The sequence below is a fragment of the Coloeus monedula genome, assembly GCF_965178545.1.
Source record: "Coloeus monedula genome assembly, chromosome: 1".
Classification (NCBI taxonomy): Eukaryota; Metazoa; Chordata; class Aves; order Passeriformes; family Corvidae; genus Coloeus; species Coloeus monedula.
Window position 1 is genome coordinate 160,514,428 of NC_138781.1, and position 22,973 is coordinate 160,537,400.

The 22,973-nt window shown below is 67.3% G+C and overlaps 1 protein-coding gene across 1 annotated transcript in view; it reads right to left on the bottom strand.

The window, feature by feature from the left end:
• Positions 1 to 2,211: 2,211 nt before the first annotated feature.
• OPLAH (5-oxoprolinase, ATP-hydrolysing) overlaps positions 2,212 to 22,973 on the bottom strand; it is a 30,682-nt gene continuing 9,920 nt past the window's right edge. The window contains exons 12-26 of the mRNA XM_082292300.1: positions 22,343 to 22,480; positions 21,216 to 21,354; positions 19,835 to 19,947; positions 18,956 to 19,107; positions 16,961 to 17,121; positions 16,377 to 16,478; positions 13,918 to 14,092; positions 11,487 to 11,671; positions 10,590 to 10,721; positions 9,758 to 9,892; positions 8,428 to 8,577; positions 6,905 to 7,062; positions 6,037 to 6,197; positions 5,342 to 5,439; positions 2,212 to 3,677 (exon numbers count right to left, since the gene is read on the bottom strand). Of these exons, the coding sequence (XP_082148426.1) occupies positions 3,456 to 3,677; positions 5,342 to 5,439; positions 6,037 to 6,197; positions 6,905 to 7,062; positions 8,428 to 8,577; positions 9,758 to 9,892; positions 10,590 to 10,721; positions 11,487 to 11,671; positions 13,918 to 14,092; positions 16,377 to 16,478; positions 16,961 to 17,121; positions 18,956 to 19,107; positions 19,835 to 19,947; positions 21,216 to 21,354; positions 22,343 to 22,480 (2,221 nt within the window). The 3' untranslated portion in view covers positions 2,212 to 3,455. The remainder of the gene's footprint in view (positions 3,678 to 5,341; positions 5,440 to 6,036; positions 6,198 to 6,904; positions 7,063 to 8,427; positions 8,578 to 9,757; positions 9,893 to 10,589; positions 10,722 to 11,486; positions 11,672 to 13,917; positions 14,093 to 16,376; positions 16,479 to 16,960; positions 17,122 to 18,955; positions 19,108 to 19,834; positions 19,948 to 21,215; positions 21,355 to 22,342; positions 22,481 to 22,973) is intronic.

Below are 22,973 nucleotides of genomic sequence, written 5' to 3' on the forward strand. Positions count from 1 at the left end.
GGATGGGAATGGGAATGGAATGGGGATGGGATGGGATGGGATGGGATGGGAATGGGAATGGGATTGGGATTGGGATTGGATTGGGATGGGGATGGGAACAGTCCCAGGAGAGAGGGTCAGGACTGGGAACGGGATCGGGAATGCGAATGGGGGGACGGGGAATGGGATCGGGATCGGGATCGGAGGGATCGGGGCAGGGGGAGGGGGTCCCGCTCCGGGCGCAGAAGGAACGAAACGGCTCCGCCCCAAGCCCGGATCCGAACCCTCCTGCAACAGCTGGCATTGATCCGGTATCGATCCCGCACCGGGTCTGTATTGATCCAGCATTGATCCGGTATCGATCCCGCACCGGGTCTGTATTGATCCAGCATTGATCCGGTATCGATCCCACACCGGGTCTGTATTGATCCAGCATTGATCCGGTATCGATCCCGCACCGGGTCTGTATTGATCCAGCATTGATCCGGTATCGATCCCGCACCGGGTCTGTATTGATCCAGCATTGATCCGGTATCGATCCCACATCGGGTCCTATTGATCCTGCATCGGGTCCTATTGATCCGGTATCGATTCCACATCGGGTCCTATTGATCCTGCATCGGGTCCTATTGATCCGGTATCGATCCCACATCGGGTCTGTATTGATCCAGCATTGATCCGGTATCGATCCCGCACCGGGTCTGTATTGATCCAGCATTGATCCGGTATCGATCCCACATCGGGTCCTATTGATCCTGCATCGGGTCCTATTGATCCGGTATCGATTCCACATCGGGTCCTATTGATCTGGCATCAGGTCCTATTGATCCGGTATCGATCCCACATCGGGTCTTATTGATCCGGCATCAGGTCCTATTGATCCGGTATCGATCCCGCACCAGGTCCTATTGATCCTGCATCGGGTCCTATTGATCCGGTATCGATCCCACATCGGGTCTTATTGATCCTGCATCGGGTCCTATTGATCCGGTATCGATTCCACATCGGGTCCTATTGATCCGGCATCAATCCCGCATTGGGTCTGTATTGATCCAGCATTGATCCGGTATCGATCCCGCATCGGGTCCTATTGATCCTGCATCAGGTCCTGTTGATCCGGTATCGATCCCACATCAGGTCCTATTGATCCGGCACCGATCCGGCATCGATCCCACATTGGGTCCTATTGATCCGCCATCGGGTCCTATTGATCCGGCACCGATCCACCATCAAGTCCTATTGATCTGGCATCGATCCCACATTGGCTCTGTATCGATCCGGCATCAATCCGGCATTGGGTCCTATTGATCCCACATCGATCCCACATTGGGTCCTATTGATCCCACATTGGGTCCTATTGATCCACCATCGGGTCCTATTGATCCAGCACCAATCCGGCATCGGGTGTTATTGGTCTGGCATCGATCCCACATTGGCTCTGTATCGATCCGGCACCGATCCGGCATCAGCTCTGCATCGATCTGGCATTGGGTCCTATCGATCCGGCACCGATCCCGCATTGATCCGGCATTGATCTGGCGTGATTCTGGCACTGATCCAGCACCAATCCGGTGTGAATCTGGTATTGATCCAGCATTGATCTGGCATTGGGTCCTATCGATCTGGCATTGATCCGGCGTGGATCTGGCATTGATCCGGCATTGATCCGGCATCGATCCGGCATTGATCTGGCATGGTTCTGGCATTGATCCGGGATCAGCCTGCCATTGACCCAGTGTGGCTCAGCATTGCTGCGGCATCGATCCAGCATTGATCCGGTATTGATCAACCATTGATCTGGCATTGATCCGGCATTGATCCAGTACTGATCTGGCATTGATCCACCATTGATCCACCATTGATCCAGCACTGATCCAGCATCGATATATATAATCGATATAATACCGGTATTGATCCGGTATCAATCCAGCATTAATCCAGTATTGATTTGGCATTGATCCAGCAGTGATCCAGCACTGACCTGATATTGATCCAGTATCGATCCAGTACTGATGTGACATTGATCCGGTATCGATCCTGCCTCTCTCTGGCGGGGCTGGTGCAGCCCCCACGGCACTCCCAGAGTTTGGGCTGGGGGTTCCCTGGGTCGGTGCCCTCCCCCCAGATCTGTGGGGCGGAGCCCTGAGGGGCCCCGTGGGGCTGGGGGGGGTCACTGGGGTGGCCCCTGGGGGTCCCTGCCCCCCCCAAGACACCAGGCGGGGGTTGGGGGGCAGCAGAAGCTTTATTGGAGGCTGGGGGGGTGGGGGGAGCCCCCAAAGGGGGGAGCTGGGCCCCCCATGGAGGGGCTGAGCCCCGGAACGGGGAGGAGAGAGCCGGGGGGGCGGGGCTGCCCCATAGCGGGGTCAGGGGCTGCCCCATAGCAGGATCAGGGGCTGCCCCATAGCGGGGTCAGGGGCTGCCCCATAGCGGGGTCGGGGGCTGCCCCATAGCGGGGTCGGGGGCTGCCCCATAGCGGGATCAGGGGCTGCCCCATAGCGGGATCAGGGGGTGCAGAGCTGGAGTGGGGGGGCTGCCCCATAGCTGGGGCGGGTGAGGGGCTGCCCTAGGGATTGTGCGTACCTAGAGGGAGGGGGCAGCCCCACGGAGGGGTTGGGGGGCTGCCCCATAGCGGGGAGGGGGCTGCCCCACAGGCTGTGCGTATCTAGCAATGGGGGCTGCCCCATAGCAGCGTTGGGGGGCTGCCCCATGGAGGGCATGGCTGGACTTGGGGGGCTGCCCTATAAACTGTGCGGCTCTAGCAATGGGGCTGCCCCATGGGGGGCATCGCTGGCTTGTGGGGCTGCCCCATAGTGGGGTCAGGGGCTGCCCCATAGAGGGGCCAGGGGCTGCCCTATGGGGGGCATTGCTGGGTTGTGGGGCTGCCCCATTGTGGTTGTGAGGCTGCCCCATAGAGGGTTGCGGGGCTGCCCCATCGGGAGTTGTGGGGCTTCCCCATTGGGAGTTGTGGGGCTGCCCCATTGGGAGTTGTGGGGCTGTCCCATCATTGCTGTGGCGCTGCCCCATAGAGGGGCCAGGGGCTGCCCCATAGGGGGTTGAGGAGCGGCTCCATCAGGAGTTGTGGAGCTGCCCCATCATTGCTGTGGGGCTGCCCCATTGGGAGTTGTGGCGCTGCCCCATTGGGAGCTGTGGGGCTGCCCCATGGTTGCTGTAGGGCTGCCCCATATGGGGTTGTGGGGCTGCCCCACAGCAGGGTCAGGGGCTGCCCCATAGGGAGTTGTGGGGCTGCCCCATGGTTGCTGTGGGGCTGCCCCATTGGGAGTTGTGGCGCTGCCCCATATGGGGTTGTGGGGCTGCCCCATGGTTGTTGTTGTGGGGCTGCCCCATATGGGGTTGTGGGGCTGCCCCATGGTTGCTGTGGGGCTGCCCCATATGGGGTTGTGGGGCTGCCCCATTGTTGTTGTTGTGGGGCTGCCCCATGGTTGCTGTGGGGCTGCCCCATATGGGGTTGTGCTGCCTCACACGGCCTCCTGCGCCTGCCGGAACTCGAAGACGCTGCCGCGCTCCAGGAACGTTTGTGGGGCCGGGGCGCTCGGGGCGCTCGTGGGGTTTTGGGGCTCTGGGGAGCTCTGGGGGGCCCAGAGGTCCTGGGGGTCCGGGGGGTCCCGGGGGTCGCCCCCGGTGCCGTCCTCGGGGGGGCCGAAGCCGCCCCCGCCCGGGGTCAGCAGGCGGAAAACGTCCTGTGGGGAGAGAGGGGTTTGGGGTCAGGGGTTTGGGGTCAGGGGTTTGGGGTCAGAGGGGTTTGGGGTCAGGGGTTTGGGGTCAGGGAGGTTTGGGGTCAGAGGGGTTTGGGGTCAGGGGTTTGGGGTCAGGGGGGTTTGGGGTCAGGGGGTTTGGGGTCAGGGGTTTGGGGTCAGGGAGGTTTGGGGTCAGAGGGGTTTGGGGTCAGAGGGTTTGGGGTCAGGGAGGTTTGGGATCAGAGGGGTTTGGGGTCAGGGGGTTTGGGGTCAGGGGGGTTTGGGGTCAGGGAGGTTTGGGGTCAGAGGGGTTTGGGGTCAGAGGGGTTTGGGGTCAGGGGGTTTGGGGTAGGGGGTTTGGGGTCAGGGGTTTGGGGTCAGGGGGGTTTGGGGTCAGGGAGGTTTGGGGTCAGGGGGGTTTGGGGTCAGAGGGGTTTGGGGTCAGGGGGGGTTTGGGGTCAGGGGGGTTTGGGGTCAGGGGTTTGGGGTCAGAGGGGTTTGGGGTCAGAGGGGTTTGGGGTCAGGGGGGGTTTGGGGTCAGGGGGGTTTGGGGTCAGGGGGGGTTTGGGGTCAGAGGGGTTTGGGGTCAGGGGTTTGGGGTCAGGGGTTTGGGGTCAGAGGGGTTTGGGGTCAGGGGTTTGGGGTCAGGGGGGTTTGGGGTCAGGGAAGGTTTTGGGGTGTCCAGAGCTTTTGGGGTGGGGATACCAGGGGGTGCCAGGGGTGTTTGGGGGGGTTGGGGGGGTTTGTCAGGGGGTTCAGGGCAGGTTTTAGGGCAGATTTGGGGTGATTTGGGGCTTTTTAGGGTGTCAGGGGGGGTCTGGGCCTGTCAGTGGGTGCGGGGGGGGGGGTCGGGGTTGGTTTTGGGGCGGTTTTGGGGCAGTTTTGGGGCGGTTTTGGGGCAGTTTTAGGGCAGTTTTGGGCGGTTTTGGGGCAGTTTTAGGGCAGTTTTGGGCTGAGTTTTGGGGCAGTTTTAGGGCAGTTTTGGGGCAGTTTTGGGGGCAGTTTTGGGGCGGTTTTGGGGCAGGTTTAGGGTGGGTTTTGGGGCGGTTTTGGGGCGGTTTTGGGGCAGTTTTGGGGAGATTTTGGGGCAGTTTTGGGGCAATTTTGGAGCAGTTTTGGGGCGGTTTTGGGGCAGTTTTGGGGCGGTTTTGGGGCAGTTTTGGGGCGGTTTTGGGGCGGTTTTTGGGCTGAGTTTTTGGGGCAGTTTTGGGGCAGTTTTGGGGCGGTTTTTGGGGCGGTTTTAGGGCAGGTTTAGGGTGGGTTTTGGGGCGGTTTTGGGGTGGTTTTGGGCTGAGTTTTTGGGCGGTTTTTGGGGTGGTTTTTGGGCAGTTTTGGGGCGGTTTTGGGGCGGTTTTGGGGTGGTTTTGGGCAGTTTTGGGGCGGTTTTGGGGCAGTTTTAGGGTGGGTTTTGGGGCGGCTTTGGGGTGGTTTTGGGGCAGTTTTGGGCTGAGTTTTTGGGCAGTTTTTGGGGCGGTTTTTGGGGTGGTTTTTGGGCAGTTTTGGGGCGGTGTTGGGGCAGTTTTAGGGTGGGTTTTGGGGCGGTTTTGGGGTGGTTTTGGGGCGGTTTTGGGGCGGTTTTTGGGGCGGTTTTTGGGGTGGTTTTGGGCAGTTTTGGGGCAGTTTTGGGGCAGTTTTAGGGTGGGTTTTGGGGCGGTTTTGGGGCTCACCCCCGGCTCCACGGACACCGAGCTCTTGCCCCCCAGGTTGATGAGGCGCCCGTCCCGACGCAGCAGCAAATTCAGCCCCGGAGCCCCCGGGAGACCCCCTGGGGGAGGGGAGAGGGGTCAGGGGGGGTTTTTGGGGGGCTGGGGGGGCTGTGAGACCCCCTGGGGGAGGGGGGGTCGGAGGAGCTGAAGGGGTTTTGGGGTTTTTGGGGGGGGTCCTGGGGGTCCCTTGGGGATCTCAGGGGGGAGGGGCTGAGAAATTGAGGGGGTTTTGGGGGGGTTTCGGGCGGTCTCTCACCCGCCATCCCGTAGGGTCTCGTGGCTGATGGGGGTTTTGGGGGGATTTGGGGTTTTTTAGGGGATTTTTGGGTCTCTCACCCGCCATCCCGTAGGGTCTCCTGGCTGATGGGGGTTTTGGGGGGATTTGGGGTTTTTTAGGGGGTTTTGGGGTCTCTCACCCGCCATCCCGTAGGGTCCTGTGGCTGATGGGGGTTTTTGGGGGATTTGGGGTTTTTTAGGGGTTTTTGGGGTCTCTCACCCGCCATCCCGTAGGGTCTCGTGGCTGATGGGGGTTTTTGGGGGATTTGGGGTTTTTTAGGGGATTTTGGGGTCTCTCACCCGCCATCCCGTAGGGTCTCGTGGCTGATGGGGGTTTTGGGGGGATTTGGGGTTTTTTAGGGGATTTTGGGGTCTCTCACCCGCCATCCCGTAGGGTCTCGTGGCGCGGCGCTCGCTCAGCACCGAGAGCTCGGTCGCTCTCCGGAACTGCAGCTCCCGGATCACCCCATCCCCCCCCCGGTGCCGCCCCGCGCCCCCCGAGCCCCCCCGCAGCTCGAAGCGCCGCAGCACCACCGGGTACCTGGGGGGGGAGGGGAAACGGGGGGGTCAGGACCCCCAAAACGACCCCCCGGGAACCCCAAATCTCCCCCCACCGAGCCCCTCCCGGGGACCCCCCAAACACGGGGCACCCGCTGGGAGACCCCAACCCCCCCCAAGGACCCTCCTCTGGATCCTTCCAGGAGCCCCCCAAAACCCCCCAGGACCCCCCAAGCCCCCCCCGGACCCCCCAGGATCCACCAGAGCTCTCGGGGTCGGTGATGCGGGTGTTGGTCATGTGCGGGTGGGACCCCCCCAGGACCCCCGAAATCACCCCCAGGACCCCCCAGGAGTCCCCAACCCCCCCCCAGGACCCCCCTAAGACCCCCCAGGACCCCCCAAACCCCCCCAGGACCCACCAGAGCTCTCGGGGTCGGTGATGTGGGTGTTGGTCATGTGCGGGTGGGACCCCCCAAACCCCCCCAAATCACCCCCAGAACCCCCCAAATCACCCCCAGGACCCCCCAGGACCCCTCAAACCCCCCCAGGATCCCCCCAGGACCCCCCAAACCCCCCCCGGACCCACCGGAGCTCGAGGATCTCGAGGTCAGTGATGCGAGTGTTGGTCATGTGCGTGTGGGACCCCCCAGGACCCCCCAAATCACCCCCAGGACCCCCCAGGAGCCCCCAACCCCCCCCCAGGACCCCCTCAAGGCCCCCCAGGACCCCCCAAACCCCCCCCGGACCCACCGGAGCTCGAGGATCTCGGGGTCGGTGATGCGGGTGTTGGTCATGTGCGTGTGGACCCCGCTGCGCCCCCCCCAGCGCGGCCCGGCCCCCGCCCCCCCCGCCACCGTCTCGTAGTAGCCCCCGCGCTCGGAGCCGAAGGTCACGTTGTTCATGCAGCCCTGGGGGGACACGGCACCCCAAAAACCCCGCTGGGACCCCAAAAACCACCGCTGGGACCCCAAAAACGGCACCCCAAAAACGGCACCCCAAAAACCCCGCTGGGACCCCAAAAACGGCACCCCAAAAACGGCACCCCAAAAACCCCGCTGGGACCCCAAAAACCCCTGGAACCCCAAAAAGGCACCCCAACCCCGCTGGGACCCCAAAAACGGCACCCCAAAAACCCCGCTGGGACCCCAAAAACGGCACCCCAAAAACCGCTGGGACCCCAAAAACACCGCTGGGACCCCAAAAACCAACGCTGGGACCCCAAAAACGGCACCCCAAAAACCCCGCCCAGGCACCCCAAAAACACCGCTGGGACCCCAAAAACCGCTGGGACCCCAAAAACCCCGCCCAGGCACCCCAAAAACCTCGCTGGGACCCCAAAACCCCTGCTGACCCCAAAAACGGCACCCCAAAATCCCGCTGAGACCCTAAAACCCGCTGAGACCCCAAAACCCCCCTGGGACCCCAAAAACGGCACCCCAAAAACCCCGCTGGGACCTCAAAACCGGGATCCCAAACAGCCCTGGCACCCCAAAAGCCGCTGGGACCCCAAAAGCGGCACCCAAAAATCCCCCCGGGACCCCAAAAACCCCTCTGGGACCCCACACCGGCACCCCGACCCCGCTGGGACCCCAAGACCCCCCCCCCGGCACCCCAAAAACCCGCTGGGACCCCAAAACCGGGATCCCAACCCCGCTGGGACCCCAAAAACTCCGCCCTGGCACCCCAAAAACCCCGCTGGGACCCCAAAAACCACTGCTGGGACCCCAAAAACCCCGCTGGGACCCCAAAAACTTCGCCCTGGCACCCCAAAAACGGCACCCAAAACCTCCTGGGACTCCAAAAACCGCTGGGACCCCAAACCGGCACCCCAAAAACCTCACTGGGACCCCAAAAACCTCACTGGGACCCCAAAAACACCGCTGGGACCCCAAAAACCAACGCTGGGACCCCAAACCGGCACCCCAAAAACCCCGCTGGGACCCCCAAAACACCGCTGGGACCCCAAACCGGCACCCCAAAAACCCACTGGGACCCCAAAAACACCACTGGGACCCCAAAAACCCCGCCCAGGCACCCCAAAAACACCACTGGGACCCCAAAAACCCCGCCCAGGCACCCCAAAAACACCACTGGGACCCCAAAAACCCGCTGGGACCCCAAAAACCCCTGGGACCCCAAAAAGGCACCCCAACCCCGCTGGGACCCCAAAAACCCCGCCCAGGCACCCCAAAACCGGCACCCGAGCCCCCTGGGACCCCAAAATCCCGCTGAGACCCCAAAACCCCCGCCCTGGGACCCCTCCCCCCCCCCACCTGCGAGGCCGCGCACGCGCCGAACGCGCGCAGCACCACGTCCACCACGCGCTGTGACGTCAGCACGTTCCCGCCAACCACGGCGGCCTCGGGGGAGGGGTCCAGGATGGAGCCCCCCGGGATGAGCACCCGGACCGGGGCCAGGCAGCCCTGGGGAGAGAGCGGCACAGCTGGGCACAGCTGGGCACAGCTGGGCACACCTGGGTACACCTGGGCACACACCTGGGCACAGCTGGGCACACCTGAGCTAATCTGGGCACACCTGGGCACACACCTGGGTACACCTGGGTACACCTGGGCACACCTGGGCACACCTGGGTACACACCTGGGCACACACCTGGGCACAGCTGGGCACACCTGAGCTAATCTGGGCACACCTGGGCACACACCTGGGCACAGCTGGGCACAGCTGGGTACACCTGGGTACACCTGGGTACACACCTGGGTACACCTGGGTACACACCTGGGCACAGCTGGGCACACCTGAGCTAATCTGGGCACACCTGGGCACACACCTGGGCACAGCTGGGCACACCTGGGCACACACCTGGGTACACCTGAGCTAACCTGGGTACACCGGGGCACACCTGGGTACAGCTGGGGTGCTTTGGGGTGCTTTGGGGTGTTTTTGGGGTGTTTTGGGGTGTTTTGGGGTGCTTTGGGGTGCTTTGGGGTGTTTTTGGGGTGTTTTGGGGTGTTTTGGGGTGCTTTTGGGGTGTTTTAGGGGTGTTTCGGGGTGTTTTTGGGGTGCTTTTGGGGTGTTTTAGGGGTGTTTCGGGGTGTTTTGGGGTGCTTTTGGGGTGTTTTAGGGGTGTTTCGGGGTGTTTTTGGGGTGTTTTTGGGGTGTTTTAGGGGTGTTTCGGGGTGTTTTTGGGGTGTTTTTGGGGTGTTTCGGGGTGTTTTGGGGTGTTTTTGGGGTGTTTTGGGGTGTTTTGGGGTGTTTTTGGGGTGTTTTAGGGGTGTTTCGGGGTGGTTTTGGGGTGTTTTAGGGGTGTTTCGGGGTGTTTCGGGGTGTTTCGGGGTGTTTTGGGGTGTTTTAGGGGTGTTTCGGGGTGTTTCGGGGTGTTTCGGGGTGTTTTAGGGGTGTTTCGGGGTGTTTTAGGGGTGTTTCGGGGTGTTTTTGGGGTGTTTTGCGGTGCTTTGGGGTGTTTTGGGGTGTTTTTGGGGTGTTTTAGGGGTGTTTCGGGGTGTTTTAGGGGTGTTTCGGGGTGTTTTAGGGGTGTTTTTGGGGTGCTTTGGGGTGTTTTAGGGGTGTTTCGGGGTGTTTTGGGGTGTTTTGGGGTGTTTTAGGGGTGTTTCGGGGTGCTTTGGGGTGTTTCGGGGTCCCACCTGGTTCAGGGGGATCTCGTGCCCCACCAGGCACCGCAGGCAGTAGATCAGCGCTGACAGGGTGATGGCGCGGGGGGCGTTGCAGTTCCCCAGCACCTCGGGGCCCGTCCCCCCGAAATCGAACACGGCGCTGCCCTGGAGGGGCGCGGGGGGGGTCAGTGCACCCCAAAACCCGGGGTGACCCCAAAACCCACCCGGAGCCCGGGGAGTGACCCCAAAACCCGGGGTGACCCCAAAACCCACCCGGAGCCCGGGGAGTGACCCCAAAACACACCCAGAGCCCAGGGAGTGACCCCAAAACCCGGGGTGACCCCAAAACCCACCCGGAGCCCGGGGAGTGACCCCAAAACACACCCAGAGCCCAGGGAGTGACCCCAAAACCCGGGGTGACCCCAAAACCCACCCGGAGCCCGGGGAGTGACCCCAAAACACACCCAGAGCCCGGGCAGTGACTCCACACCCAGGGGGTGTCCCCATGTCCCCCTGACCTCTTTAGGGTCCCCCTGCCCCCTTTGGGGTCCCCCCTGACCCCTTTGGGGTCCCCCTGACCTCTTTGGGGTCCCCCTGCCCCCTTTGAGGTCCCCCCTGACCCCTTTGGGGTCCCCCTGCCCCCTTTAGGGTCCCCCTGACCCCTTTGGGGTCCCCCTGACCTTTTTAGGGTCCCCCTGCCCCCTTTAGGGTCCCCCTGACCTTTTTAGGGTCCCCCTGCCCCCTTTGGGGTCCCCCTGACCTTTTTAGGGTCCCCCTGCCCCCTTTGAGGTCCCCCCTGCCCCCTTTAGGGTCCCCCTGCCCTCTTTAGGGTCCCCCCTGCCCCCTTTGGGGTCCCCCTGACCTCTTTGGGGTCCAGCTGCACCCGCAGCCGGATCGGGGTCCCGTCGTCCATCGTGTCCTCGGCCCCCAGCGCCGTCCCCCAGCGCGCGGCCGCGGCTCGCAGCGTGTCCCGCACGGCCACCTCGGCGTTGGCCTGCCCGGGGTGCCGGGGGGCGTTGGGGTGGCCCAAGGGGGATTTGGGGTGGCCCAGGGGGGTTTGGGGTGGCCCAAGGGGGATTTGGGGTGGCCCAAGGGGGTTTGGGGTGGCCCAGGGGGGTTTGGGGTGGTCCAAGAGGGTTTGGGGTGGTCCAAGGGGGTTTGGGGTGGTCCAAGGGGGTTTGGGGGTGTCTCAGGGGGCGTTTGGGGTGGCCCAAGGGGGTTTGGGGTGGCCCAGGGGGGGTTTGAGGGTGGTCCAAGGGGGTTTGGGGGTGGTCCAGGGGGGGTTTGGGGTGGCCCAGGGGGGGTTTGAGGGTGGTCCAAGGAGGTTTGGGGTGGTCCAGGGGGGGTTCGGGGTGGCCCAGGGGGGGTTTGGGGGTGTCCCAGGGGGGATTTGGGGTGGCCCAAGGGGGATTTGGGGTGGTCCAGGGGGGTCTGGGGGTGACTCAGGGGGGTTTGGGGTGTCCCAGGGGGGATTTGGGGTGGTCCAGGGGGGGTTGGGGTCTCCCAGAGGGATTTTGAGGTGGCCCGGGGGGGTTCTGGGGTGGCCCAGGGGCGGTTGGGGGTGATCCAGAGGGATTTTGGGGTGTCCCACAGGGATTTTGGTGTTTCTCAGAGGAGTTTTGAGGTGGCCCAGAGGGGTTTGGGGTGGCCCAGGGGGGTTTTTGGGGTGGCCCAGGGGGCTTTGGGGTGTCCCAGGGGTGTTTTTGGGGTGTCCCAGGGGTGTTTTTGGGGTGTTTGGGGGTGTTTTGGGGTCTCTCACCTGCACGTATCCCATATAGGCCTGCACGGCGGCCAGCCCGTGCTGCCCGATCAGCTCCCGCACTAGCCCGATCCCCTTCTGGTTCGCCGCCACCTGGGCCCGCAGGTCGGCCAGGTTGTCGCGCAGGTTCCGAGTCCCGGAGCAGCCGGGGATCGCCCCGGGGGCCAGCAGGGCCTCGGTCACCGCTGGGGACAGCGACAGTCAGGGGTGGCCACTGAGAGCCCCCCGGGGGCCAGCAGCGCCTCGGTCACCGCTGGGGACAGCGACAGTCAGGGGTGGCCACTGAGAGCCCCCCGGGGGCCAGCAGCGTCCCCGCCGTGCCCCCAATGTCCCCCCCCCCCCCGCCTTGTCCCACCCCCCCCAGCCCCACCCTGGAACTCCCCCAGTACCCCCAGTGCTCCCAGTGCCCCCAGTATCCCCAGTATGCCCAGTAGGGTGTCGCACCCTGCTCCTGGAACTCTCCCAGTGCCCCCAGTTCTCCCAGTGCTCCCAGTGCCCCCAGTATCGTGTCCCACTCTGCTCCTGGAACTCCCCCAGTGCTCCCAGTGCTCCCAGTGCCCCCAGTATCCCCAGTATGCCCAGTATGCCCAGTACGGTGTCGCACTCTGCTCCTGGAACTCCCCCAGTATCCCCAGTATGCCCAGTATCGTGTCCCACTCTGCTCCTGGAACTCCCCCAGTATCCCCAGTGCCCCCAGTAAGGTGTCCCACCCTGCTCCTGGAACTCTCCCAGTGCCCCCAGTGCTCCCAGTATCCCCAGTATGGTGTCGCACCCTGCTCCTGGAACTCTCCCAGTATCCCCAGTGCTCCCAGTGCCCCCAGTAGGGTGTCACACCCTGCTCCTGGAACTCCCCCAGTGCCCCCAGTGCTCCCAGTATCCCCAGTATCGTGTCCCACTCTGCTCCTGGAACTCTCCCAGTGCCCCCAGTGCCCCCAGTGCTCCCAGTGCCCCCAGTAGGGTGTTGCACCCTGCTCCTGGAACTCCCCCAGTATCCCCAGTATCCCCAGTATCCCCAGTATCCCCAGTACCGTGTCCCACCCTGCTCCTGGAACTCCCCCAGTGCCCCCAGTGCTCCCAGTGCTCCCAGTGCCCCCAGTAGGGTGTCGCACCCTGCTCCTGGAACTCTCCCAGTGCCCCCAGTGCTCCCAGTGCCCCCAGTAGGGTGTCCCACTCTGCTCCTGGAACTCCCCCAGTATCCCCAGTGCTCCCAGTGCTCCCAGTACCCCCAGTACGGTGTCGCACCCTGCTCCTGGAACTCTCCCAGTGCCCCCAGTGCCCCCAGTGCTCCCAGTGCCCCCAGTAGGGTGTCCCACTCTGCTCCTGGAACTCCCCCAGTATCCCCAGTATCCCCAGTGCCCCCAGTATCCCCAGTATCCCCAGCATGCCCCCAGTACGGTGTCGCACCCTGCTCCTGGAACTCCCCCAGTGCCCCCAGTGCTCCCAGTACTCCCAGTATGGTGTCACACCCTGCTCCTGGAACTCTCCCAGTGCCCCCAGTGCTCCCAGTACTCCCAGTATTGTGTCCCACCCTGCTCCTGGAACTCCCCCAGTATCCCCAGTATCCCCAGTAGGGTGTCGCACCCTGCTCCTGGAACTCCCCCAGTGCCCCCAGTGCTCCCAGTACTCCCAGTAGGGTGTCACACCCTGCTCCTGGAACTCTCCCAGTGCCCCCAGTGCTCCCAGTACTCCCAGTATTGTGTCCCACCCTGCTCCTGGAACTCCCCCAGTATCCCCAGTATCCCCAGTAGGGTGTCGCACCCTGCTCCTGGAACTCCCCCAGTGCTCCCAGTGCCCCCAGTATCGTGTCACACCCTGCTCCTGGAACTCCCCCAGTGCTCCCAGTGCTCCCAGTATCCCCAGTGCCCCCAGTAGGGTGTCGCACCCTGCTCCTGGAACTCCCCCAGTGCCCCCAGTGCTCCCAGTGCCCCCAGTAGGGTGTCGCACCCTGCTCCTGGAACTCCCCCAGTGCCCCCAGTGCTCCCAGTACTCCCAGTAGGGTGTCACACTCTGCTCCTGGAACTCCCCCAGTATCCCCAGTGCCCCCAGTAGGGTGTCGCACCCTGCTCCTGGAACTCCCCCAGTGCTCCCAGTGCTCCCAGTATCCCCAGTATGCCCAGTAGGGTGTCGCACCCTGCTCCTGGAACTCTCCCAGTGCCCCCAGTGCTCCCAGTGCCCCCAGTAAGGTGTCGCACCCTGCTCCTGGAACTCCCCCAGTATCCCCAGTGCTCCCAGTGCCCCCAGTAGGGTGTCGCACCCTGCTCCTGGAACTCCCCCAGTGCTCCCAGTGCCCCCAGTACGGTGTCGCACTCTGCTCCTGGAACTCCCCCAGTGCCCCCAGTGCTCCCAGTGCCCCCAGTAGGGTGTCGCACCCTGCTCCTGGAACTCCCCCAGTGCCCCCAGTGCTCCCAGTGCCCCCAGTAGGGTGTCGCACCCTGCTCCTGGAAGCGGCCGCCCGTGACCAGTTTGAAGGACTCGAACACGGCGCCCTCCTCGCGCAGGGCCCGCGAGTGGGGGGGCATCGAGCCGGGGGTGCAGCCCCCCACGTCCGCGTGGTGCCCGCGGCTGGCCACGAAGAACACGGGGCGGGCAACCCCGGGCCAGAACACCTGGGGGGGTCACGGGGGGGTCACGGGGGGTCACACGGGGTCACACGGGGTCACTGGGGGGTCACGGGGTCACTGGGGGGGACACGGGGTCACTGGGGGGTCACGGGGTCACTGGGGGGTCACGGGGTCACACGGGGTCACGGGTCACTGGGGGGTCACGGGGTCACTGAGGGGTCACACGGGGTCACTGGGTGGTCACGGGGTCACTGGGGGGTCACACGGGGTCACTGAGGGGTCACACGGGGTCACTGGGGGGTCAGACGGGGTCACTGAGGGGTCACACGGGGTCACTGGGGGGACACGGGGTCACTGGGGGGTCAGACGGGGTCACTGGGGGTCACACGGGGTCACGGAGGGGTCACACGGGGTCACTGGGGGGTCACGGGGTCACTGGGGGGTCAGACGGGGTCACTGAGGGGTCACACGGGGTCACTGGGGGGACACGGGGTCACTGGGGGGTCAGACGGGGTCACTGGGGGTCACACGGGGTCACGGAGGGGTCACACGGGGTCACTGGGGGGTCACGGGGTCACTGGGGGGTCACACGGGGTCACTGAGGGGTCACACGGGATCACTGGGGGTCACACGAGGTCACGGGGGTCACACGGGGTCACTGAGGGGTCAAACGGGGTCACTGGGGGGTCACACGGGGTCAGGGGGGGTCACACGGGGTCACGGGGGTCACACGGGGTCAGGGGGGGTCACACGGGGTCACTGGGGGGTCAGACGGGGTCACTGGGGGGGTCACGGGGTCACTGGGGGGTCACGGGGTCACGGGGGGGTCACGGGGTCACTGGGGGGGTCACGGGGTCACTGGGGGGTCAGACGGGGTCACTGGGGGGGTCACGGGGTCACTGGGGGGTCACGGGGTCACGGGGGGGTCACGGGGTCACTGGGGGGTCAGACGGGGTCACTGGGGGGGTCACGGGGTCACTGGGGGGTCAGACGGGGTCACTGGGGGGGACACGGGGTCACTGGGGGGGTCACGGGGTCACGGGGGGGTCACGGGGTCACTGAGGGGTCACGGGGTCACTGAGGGGTCAAACGGGGTTACTGGGGGGTCACGGGGTCACTGGGGGTCACACGGGGTCACTGAGGGGTCACACGGGCTCACGGGGGTCACACGGGGTCAGGGGGGGTCACACGGGGTCACTGAGGGGTCACACGGGGTCACTGGGGGGTCACGGGGTCACTGAGGGGTCACACGGGGTCACTGGGGGGGTCACGGGGTCACTGGGGGGACACGGGGTCACTGGGGGGTCAGACGGGGTCACGGGGGGGTCACTCGGGCTGGGGGACCCCCGGCCAGAACCCCCGGGGGTGGGGGGGGGCACAGGTGACCCTGGGGGGGTCCCGAACCCCAGGATGGGGGTCCTGAACCCACGAGGGGGTGCAGGGGCAGGGGGGCGGGGGGGTCCCACAGCCCGGGGGGGTCCCGGGGGGTCCCCGGTGGGGGGGTCCCAGGGGGGTCTCAGGGGGTCCCGGGGTGGTCCCGGGGGTCCCGGGGGGTTCCTGGGGGGGTTCCTGGGGGGTTCCCGGGGGGGTCTCAGGGGGCTCCCAGGGGGTCCCGGGGGACTCAGGGGGTTCCCGGGGGGGTCTCGGGGGGTTCCTGGGGGGTTCCCGGGGGGTTCCCGGGGGTCTCAGGGGGTTCCCGGCGATCCCATGGGGTTCCCGGGGTGGTCCCGGCGGTCCCGGGGGGTTCCCAGGGGGTCCCGGGGGTCTCAGGGGGTCCCGGGGGGTTCCTGGGGGGTTCCCGGGGGTCTCAGGGGGTTCCCGGGGGGGTCCCGGTGGTGCCGGTGGTCCCGGGGGGTTCCCAGGGGGTCCCGGGGGACTCAGGGGGTTCCCGGGGGGTTCCCGGGGGTGTCCCGGGGGTCTCAGGGGGTTCCCGGGGGTCTCAGGGGGTTCCCGGGGGTGTCCCGGGGGGTCTCGGGGGGTTCCCAGGGGGTTCCCGGGGGTCTCAGGGGGTTCCCGGGGGTGTCCCGGGGGGTCTCGGGGGGTTCCCAGGGGGTTCCCGGGGGTCTCAGGGGGTTCCCGGGGGTGTCCCGGGGGGTCTCGGGGGGTTCCCAGGGGGTTCCCGGGGGTCTCAGGGGGTTCCCGGGGGGGTCCCGGGGGGTTCCTGGGGGGTTCCCGGGGGTCTCAGGGGGCTCCCGGGGGGGTCCCGGTGGTGCCGGGGGTCCCGGGGGGTTCCCAGGGGGTTCCCGGGGGGTTCCCGGGGGGTTCCCGGGGGGTTCCCGGGGGTCTCAGGGGGTTCCCGGGGGGTCCCGGGGGTCGCAGCCCCGCTCACCGGGGTGATGACGGTCAGGTCGGGCAGGTGGCTGCCCCCCGCCCGCGGGTGGTTGCTCAGGATCACGTCCCCCTCCCGCAGCTCCGGGCCCAGGTTACGGATCTGGGGGGGCACCGGGGGGGGCTCAGTGGGGTCTGACCCCCCCCCCGAACCCCGCGGGAACCCCAAATCCCCCCCCGGTACCCCCAAATCCCCCCCAACCCCCCTCCCGCAGCTCCAGGACCCCCAAAGTTCCGGATCCGGGGGGGCACCGGGGGGGGCTCAGTGGGGTCTGACCCCACCCAGGGACCCCTCAAACGCCTCCAAACCTCATTAGGATCTCCCTAAACCCCCCCAGCCCCCCAAAATCCCCCAGGACATCCCCTGGGACCCCCAAACCCCCCCCACCCCCAAATCCCCTCCACCTGGAACTGCACCCGAACACCCCAGGACCCCCCAAAACCCCCCCAAAACCCCCCCCACCTGGAACTGCACGGCCCTGGGACCCCCTGGGACCCCCTGGGACCCCCCAAACCCTCCCAAAACCCCCCCCACCTGGAACTGCATGGCCCTGGGACCCCCTGGGACCCCCCCAAATCCCCCACCTGGAACTGCACGGCCTCCTGCATGGCGCCCAGGTGCACGGGGATGTGGGGGGCGTTGGACACGAGCCCCCCGTCGGGCCCGAACAGGGCACACGAGAAGTCCAGGCGCTCCTTGATGTTGGTGGAGACGGCCGTGCGCTGCAGGATGCGCCCCATCTGCTCTGCGGGGCCACGGCACCCTCAGGGGCACCCCAAAAACCGCCCCAGAGACCCCCGGCAACAACCCCAGAGACCCCCAAAAACTGCCCCAGAGATCCCCCAAAAAACCGCCCAGAGACCCCTCAAAAACCGCCCCAGAGACCCCCCAAAAACCACCCAGAGACCCCTCAAAAACCGCCCCAGAGACCCCCGGCAACAACCCCAGAGACCCCCCCAAAAACCGCCCCAGAGACCCCCAAAAACCGCCCCAGAGATCCCCCAAAAAACCGCCCAGAGACCCCCCAAAAACCACCCAGAGACCCCCGGCAACAACCCCAGAGACCCCCAAAAACTGCCCCAGAGATCCCCCAAAAACCGCCCCAGAGACCCCTCAAAAACCGCCCAGAGACCCCCCAAAAACCACCCAGAGACCCCCCAAAAACCGCCCCAGAGACCCCCGGGACCGCCCAGAGACCCCCCGGGACCACCCAGAGACCCCCGGGACCACCCAGAGACCCCCCAAAAACCGCCCCAGAGACCCCCCCCAAAAACCGCCCCAGAGACCCCCCCAAAAACCACCCAGAGACCCCCGGGAACAACCCCAGAGACCCCCAAAAACCGCCCCAGAGACCCCCGGCAACAACCCCAGAGACCCCCCAAAAACCGCCCCAGAGACCCCCAAAAACCGCCCCAGAGACCCCCCCAAAAACTGCCCCAGAGACCCCCCAAAAACCGCCCCAGAGACCCCCCCAAAAACCGCCCCAGAGACCCCCCCAAAAACCGCCCCAGAGACCCCCCAAAAACCGCCCCAGAGACCCCCCCAAAAACTGCCCCAGAGACCCCCCAAAAACCGCCCCAGAGACCCCCCAAAAACCGCCCCAGAGATCCCCGGCAACAACCCCAGAGACCCCCAAAAACTGCCCCAGAGATCCCCCAAAAAACCGCCCCAGAGACCCCCGGCAACAACCCCAGAGACCCCCGGGACCCCCCAAAAGCCCCCCAAAAACCGCCCCAGAGACCCCCGGGACCCCCCAAAAGCCCCCCAAAAGCCGCCCCAGAGACCCCCCAAAAGCCGCCCCAGAGACCCCCGGGACCGCCCAGAGACTCCCCGGGACCACCCAGAGATCCCCCCCCAAACCGCCCCAGAGACCCCCGGGAACCACCCCAGAGACCCCCGAGACCACCCAGAGACCCCCGGGACCACCCCCGGGACCCCCGGACCGGGTCTGTCACGGGGAGCTGGGGAGGGGGATTGGGATCGTGGGGACCCTCGAGGGGCACCCCAAAAGTGGGAGAGCACCCGGAGACCCCCACGAGACCCCCCAGGACCCCCGGGACCCCCAGGAACCACCCAGGAACCCCCTGGGACCCCCGGGAACCACCCAGAGACCCCCGGGAACCCCCTGGGACCCCCAGGAACCACCCTGGGACCCCCGGGAACCCCCTGGGACCCCCAGGAACCACCCAGGAACCCCCTGGGACCCCCAGGAACCCCCTGGGACCCCCGGGAACCACCCAGAGACCCTCGGGAACCCCCTGGGACCCCCGGGACCCCCTTGGGACCCCCAGGAACCACCCTGGGACCCCCAGAGACCCCCGGGACCCCCCCGGGACCCCCCGTCGCGGCTCTGCTGGCTGGCCAACGAGGTTGACTCGAGGGGTCCCTGCCTTTGGGACCCTCGGGGGGGCACCCCAAAATTCCGGACACCCCCAGGCCCCCCCCCCAACCCCCCCCCCCCCATCCCGGCTCTTTGACGGACACGGGGGGGGGGGCAGGAATCAAAGCGGAGCTGAGGGGGCGACCCCTCCCCTGGGGACCCCTCCCCCCCCAGGCCGGGACCCCCGCCCCTCCCCCACCTGCGATGCTCATGAAGCGGTGCGAGAAGATGGACAACTGGACAGGGTCCAGCTGCGTGCCCAGCGCGCGGGGCGGCCCCGCGGCCACCTCGATGCGGATGTCCCCGAGCGGGGTCACGGTGGCCACGCAGCCCGGCTCCACCACGATGGTGCTGCGGACACCGCGGGGGTCGCGGGGGTCCCCCCACATCCCCCCGGGGTCCCCCCAAATCCCCCCGGGATCCCCCCAAATCCCCCCGGGATCCCCCCACATCTCCCCGGGATCCCCCCAAATCCCCCCGGGATCCCCCCACATCTCCCCGGGGCCCCCCCAAATCCCCCCGGGGTCCCCCCACATCTCCCCGGGATCCCCCCAAATCCCCCCGGGATCCCCCCACATCTCCCCGGGGTCCCCCCAAATCCCCCCGGGATCCCCCCAAATCCCCCCGGGATCCCCCCACATCCCCCCGGGATCCCCCCAAATCCCCCCGGGATCCCCCCACATCCCCCCGGGGTCCCCCCAAATCCCCCCGGGATCCCCCCACATCCCCCCGGGATCCCCCCACATCTCCCCGGGGTCCCCCCAAATCCCCCCGGGATCCCCCCAAATCCCCCCGGGATCCCCCCACATCTCCCCGGGGTCCCCCCAAATCCCCCCGGGATCCCCCCAAATCCCCCCGGGGTCCCCCCAAATCCCCCCGCCGCCGCCCCACCACGTCCCGGGGGTCCCCGGCCGAGGATGGGGAGGGTCCGCGCTGGTTCCGCGAGGCCCCCGCTGTCCCCCCCGGGTCCCTCCCACCCTCGAGGGTCTCTCCCCAGTTTCGGGGGTCTCTCCCCACCCCCGGGGGTCTCTCCCCACCCTCGGGGGTCCCGCCCGCCCCCGGGGGTCCCCGTGCCCACCTGTTGGTGTCGATGAGGATGGCGGGGCCGCGCAGGGCGTGCTCACAGCCCAGCTCCCCCAGCAGGAACACGGGGGTGTCCTGGTACCCCCCCTCGAAGTAGCAGCGCGTCACCTGCGGGGTCACCCCCGGGTCACCTCCGGGTCACCCCCGGGTCACCCCCGGGTCACCTCCGGGTCATCCCCGGGTCACCCCCGGGTCACCTCCTAACCCCCCCCGGGTCACCTCCGGGTCACCCCCGGGTCACCTCCGGGTCACCCCCGGATCACCTCCTGACCCCCCCCGGGTCACCCCGGGTCACCTCCGGGTCACCTCCTAACCCCCCCCGGGTCACCCCCGGGTCACCTCCGGGTCACCTCCGGGTCACCTCCGGGTCACCCCCGGGTCACCTCCTAACCCCCCCCGGGTCACCCCCGGGTCACCCCCGGGTCACCTCCTGACCCCCCCCCGGGTCACCCCAGGACCTTCCAGGACCTCCGGTCCCACGGGTCACTCTTGGGTCACTCTTGGGTCACTCTTGGGTCACTCTTCATCACCCCTCGGGTCCCCCCAAACCCCCGTGGTCCCCACAAGTCCCCCCTGGCCCCAGCTCTCCCCAGTTCTCCCCAGTCCCCCCAGTTCCCCCAGTCCCCCAGCCCCCCGTACCCCAGTTCCCCCCACTGCCCCCCAGTGCCCCCAGTCCCCCCCAGTGCTCCCCAGTCCCCCCAGTCCCCCCAGTCCCCCCAGTTCCCCCCAGTGCCCCAGCCCCCCGTACCTCCCAGTCCCCCCAGTCCCCCCAGTTCCCCCCAGTTCCCCCCAGTCCCCCCAGTGCCCCCAGTTCCCCCCAGTTCCCCCCAGTTCCCCTCAGCCCCCCTGGCCCCAGCTCTCCCCAGTTCTCCCCAGTCCCCCCAGTTCCCCCAGTCCCCCAGCCCCCCGTACCCCAGTTCCCCCCAGTGCCCCCCAGTGCCCCCAGTCCCCCCAGTTCCCCCCAGTTCTCCCCAGTTCTCCCCAGTCCCCCCAGTCCCCCCAGTTCCCCCCAGTGCCCCAGCCCCCCGTACCTCCCAGTCCCCCCAGCTCCCCCCAGTGCCCCAGCCCCCCGTACCTCCCAGTCCCCCCAGTTCCCCCCAGTGCCCCCCAGTGCCCCCAGTCCCCCCAGTTCCCCCCAGTTCTCCCCAGTTCTCCCCAGTCCCCCCAGTCCCCCCAGTTCCCCCCAGTGCCCCAGCCCCCCGTACCTCCCAGTCCCCCCAGTTCCCCCCAGTCCCCCCAGTTCCCCCCAGTGCCCCAGCCCCCCGTACCTCCCAGTGCCCCCAGTCCCCCCAGTCCCCCCAGTTCCCCCCAGTGCCCCCCAGTGCCCCCAGTCCCCCCAGTCCCCCCAGTTCCCCCCAGTGCCCCCAGCCCCTCACCGTCTCCACGCGCGGGGGGTCCCCGCGGGGGGCCAGGGGGGTCTCGGCGATGCCCCCGGTGCTGCCCGTGCCCCGCACCCGCAGATCGTCCACGAGCACGGCCCGGCCCGGGATGGTGAACCCGAACTCCTGCTGGTACCTGGGGGGGCGTCAGGGGACCGAGGGGGGGGACGGGGACACCCCCGGGAGGGGACAGGGATCGAGGGAGGGGACGGGGACCCTGAGAGGGGACAGGGACACCCGGAGGGGACAGGGACACCCAAGAGAGGGGACAGGGATCGAGGGAGGGGACAGGGACCCCGGGAAGGGAACAGGGACACCCCCGGGAGGGGACAGGGACCCTGGGAGGGGACAGGGACCGAGGGAGGGGACAGGGACCGAGGGAGAGGACGGGGACCCTGAGAGGGGACAGGGACACCCGGAGGGGACAGGGATCGAGGGAGGGGACAGGGACCCCGGGAAGAGAACAGGGACACCCCCGGGAGGGGACGGGGACACCCGAGGGAGGGGACAGGGACCCTGGGAGGGGACAGGGACCGAGGGAGGGGACAGGGACTCCGGGAGGGACAGGAACGTGACCCCCGTAAGGAGGGGATGGGGGTGCTGGGATGGGAATTGGGGTAGCGGGGTGGGAATTGGGGTGCTGGGATGGGGGAATTGGGGTGCTGGGATGGGGGAATTGGGGTGCTGGGAGAGGTCTGGTGGCACCGGGGCAGGGCTGGTGGCCCCGTGCCGGGCCGGTGGCACTGGGATGGGGCTGGTGGCACCGGGGCAGGGCCGGTGGCACTGGGATGGGTCTGGTGGCACCGGGGCAGGGCTGGTGGCACTGGGATGGGGCTGGTGGCACCAGAGTAGGGCTGATGGCCCCATGCCGGGCCGGTGGCACCGGGGCAGGGCTGGTGGCCCCGTGCCGGGCCGGTGGCACCGGGGCAGGGCTGGTGGCCCCGTGCCGGGCCGGTGGCACTGGGATGGGGCTGGTGGCACCAGGGCAGGGCCGGTGGCACTGGGACGGGGCCGGTGGCACTGGGATGGGTCTGGTGGTACCAGGGCAGGGCCGGTGGCACTGGGACGGGGCCGGTGGCACTGGGATGGGTCTGGTGGCCCCGTGCCGGGCCGGTGGCACTGACCGGGCGGTGAAGGCGGCCAGGAAGTCGCCGGCGCCGCACGAGCCGGGGTGCGCAGGGTGGCCCCGGGCCGAGACCATCAGGGCGCAGTCGGTGCCCTCGTACCGGAGGTGCAGGAACGGCTCGGTCTGGATCTGCTCCCTGGGGACACCGGCACCGCGTCACCCTGTCCCCACTGCCACCGCGTCACCGTGTCCCCGTGTCACCCTGTCTCCACTGCCACCGCGTCACCCTGTTCCCGTCACCCTGTCCCCACTGCCACCGCGTCACCCTGTTCCCGTGTCACCCTGTCCCCAGCGCCACCCCGCCACCCTGCCCCCGCTGTCCCCGCCACTGCCTCCCCGGCCCTCGGGACCCCAGCACCGCCACCGCATCCCCCCCGTCCCTGCTGTCCCCTGGTGTCCCCACAGCCGTGTCACTGTCACCGCATCCCGCTGGCCCCACGCCTCTGATGTCACCAGCGCTGCCACCGTCTCCTCCCGTCCCCTGCGTCCCCCCGTCCCCCATCCTCGTTGCCACCACCGCCGCATGCCCGCTGTCCCCTCCATGCCCCGCGTCACCGTCACCCGCACCCCGACCCCAAGTCCCCTGTCCCCATCCCCGGTGTCCCCTGTCCCCATCCCTGGTGTCTCCT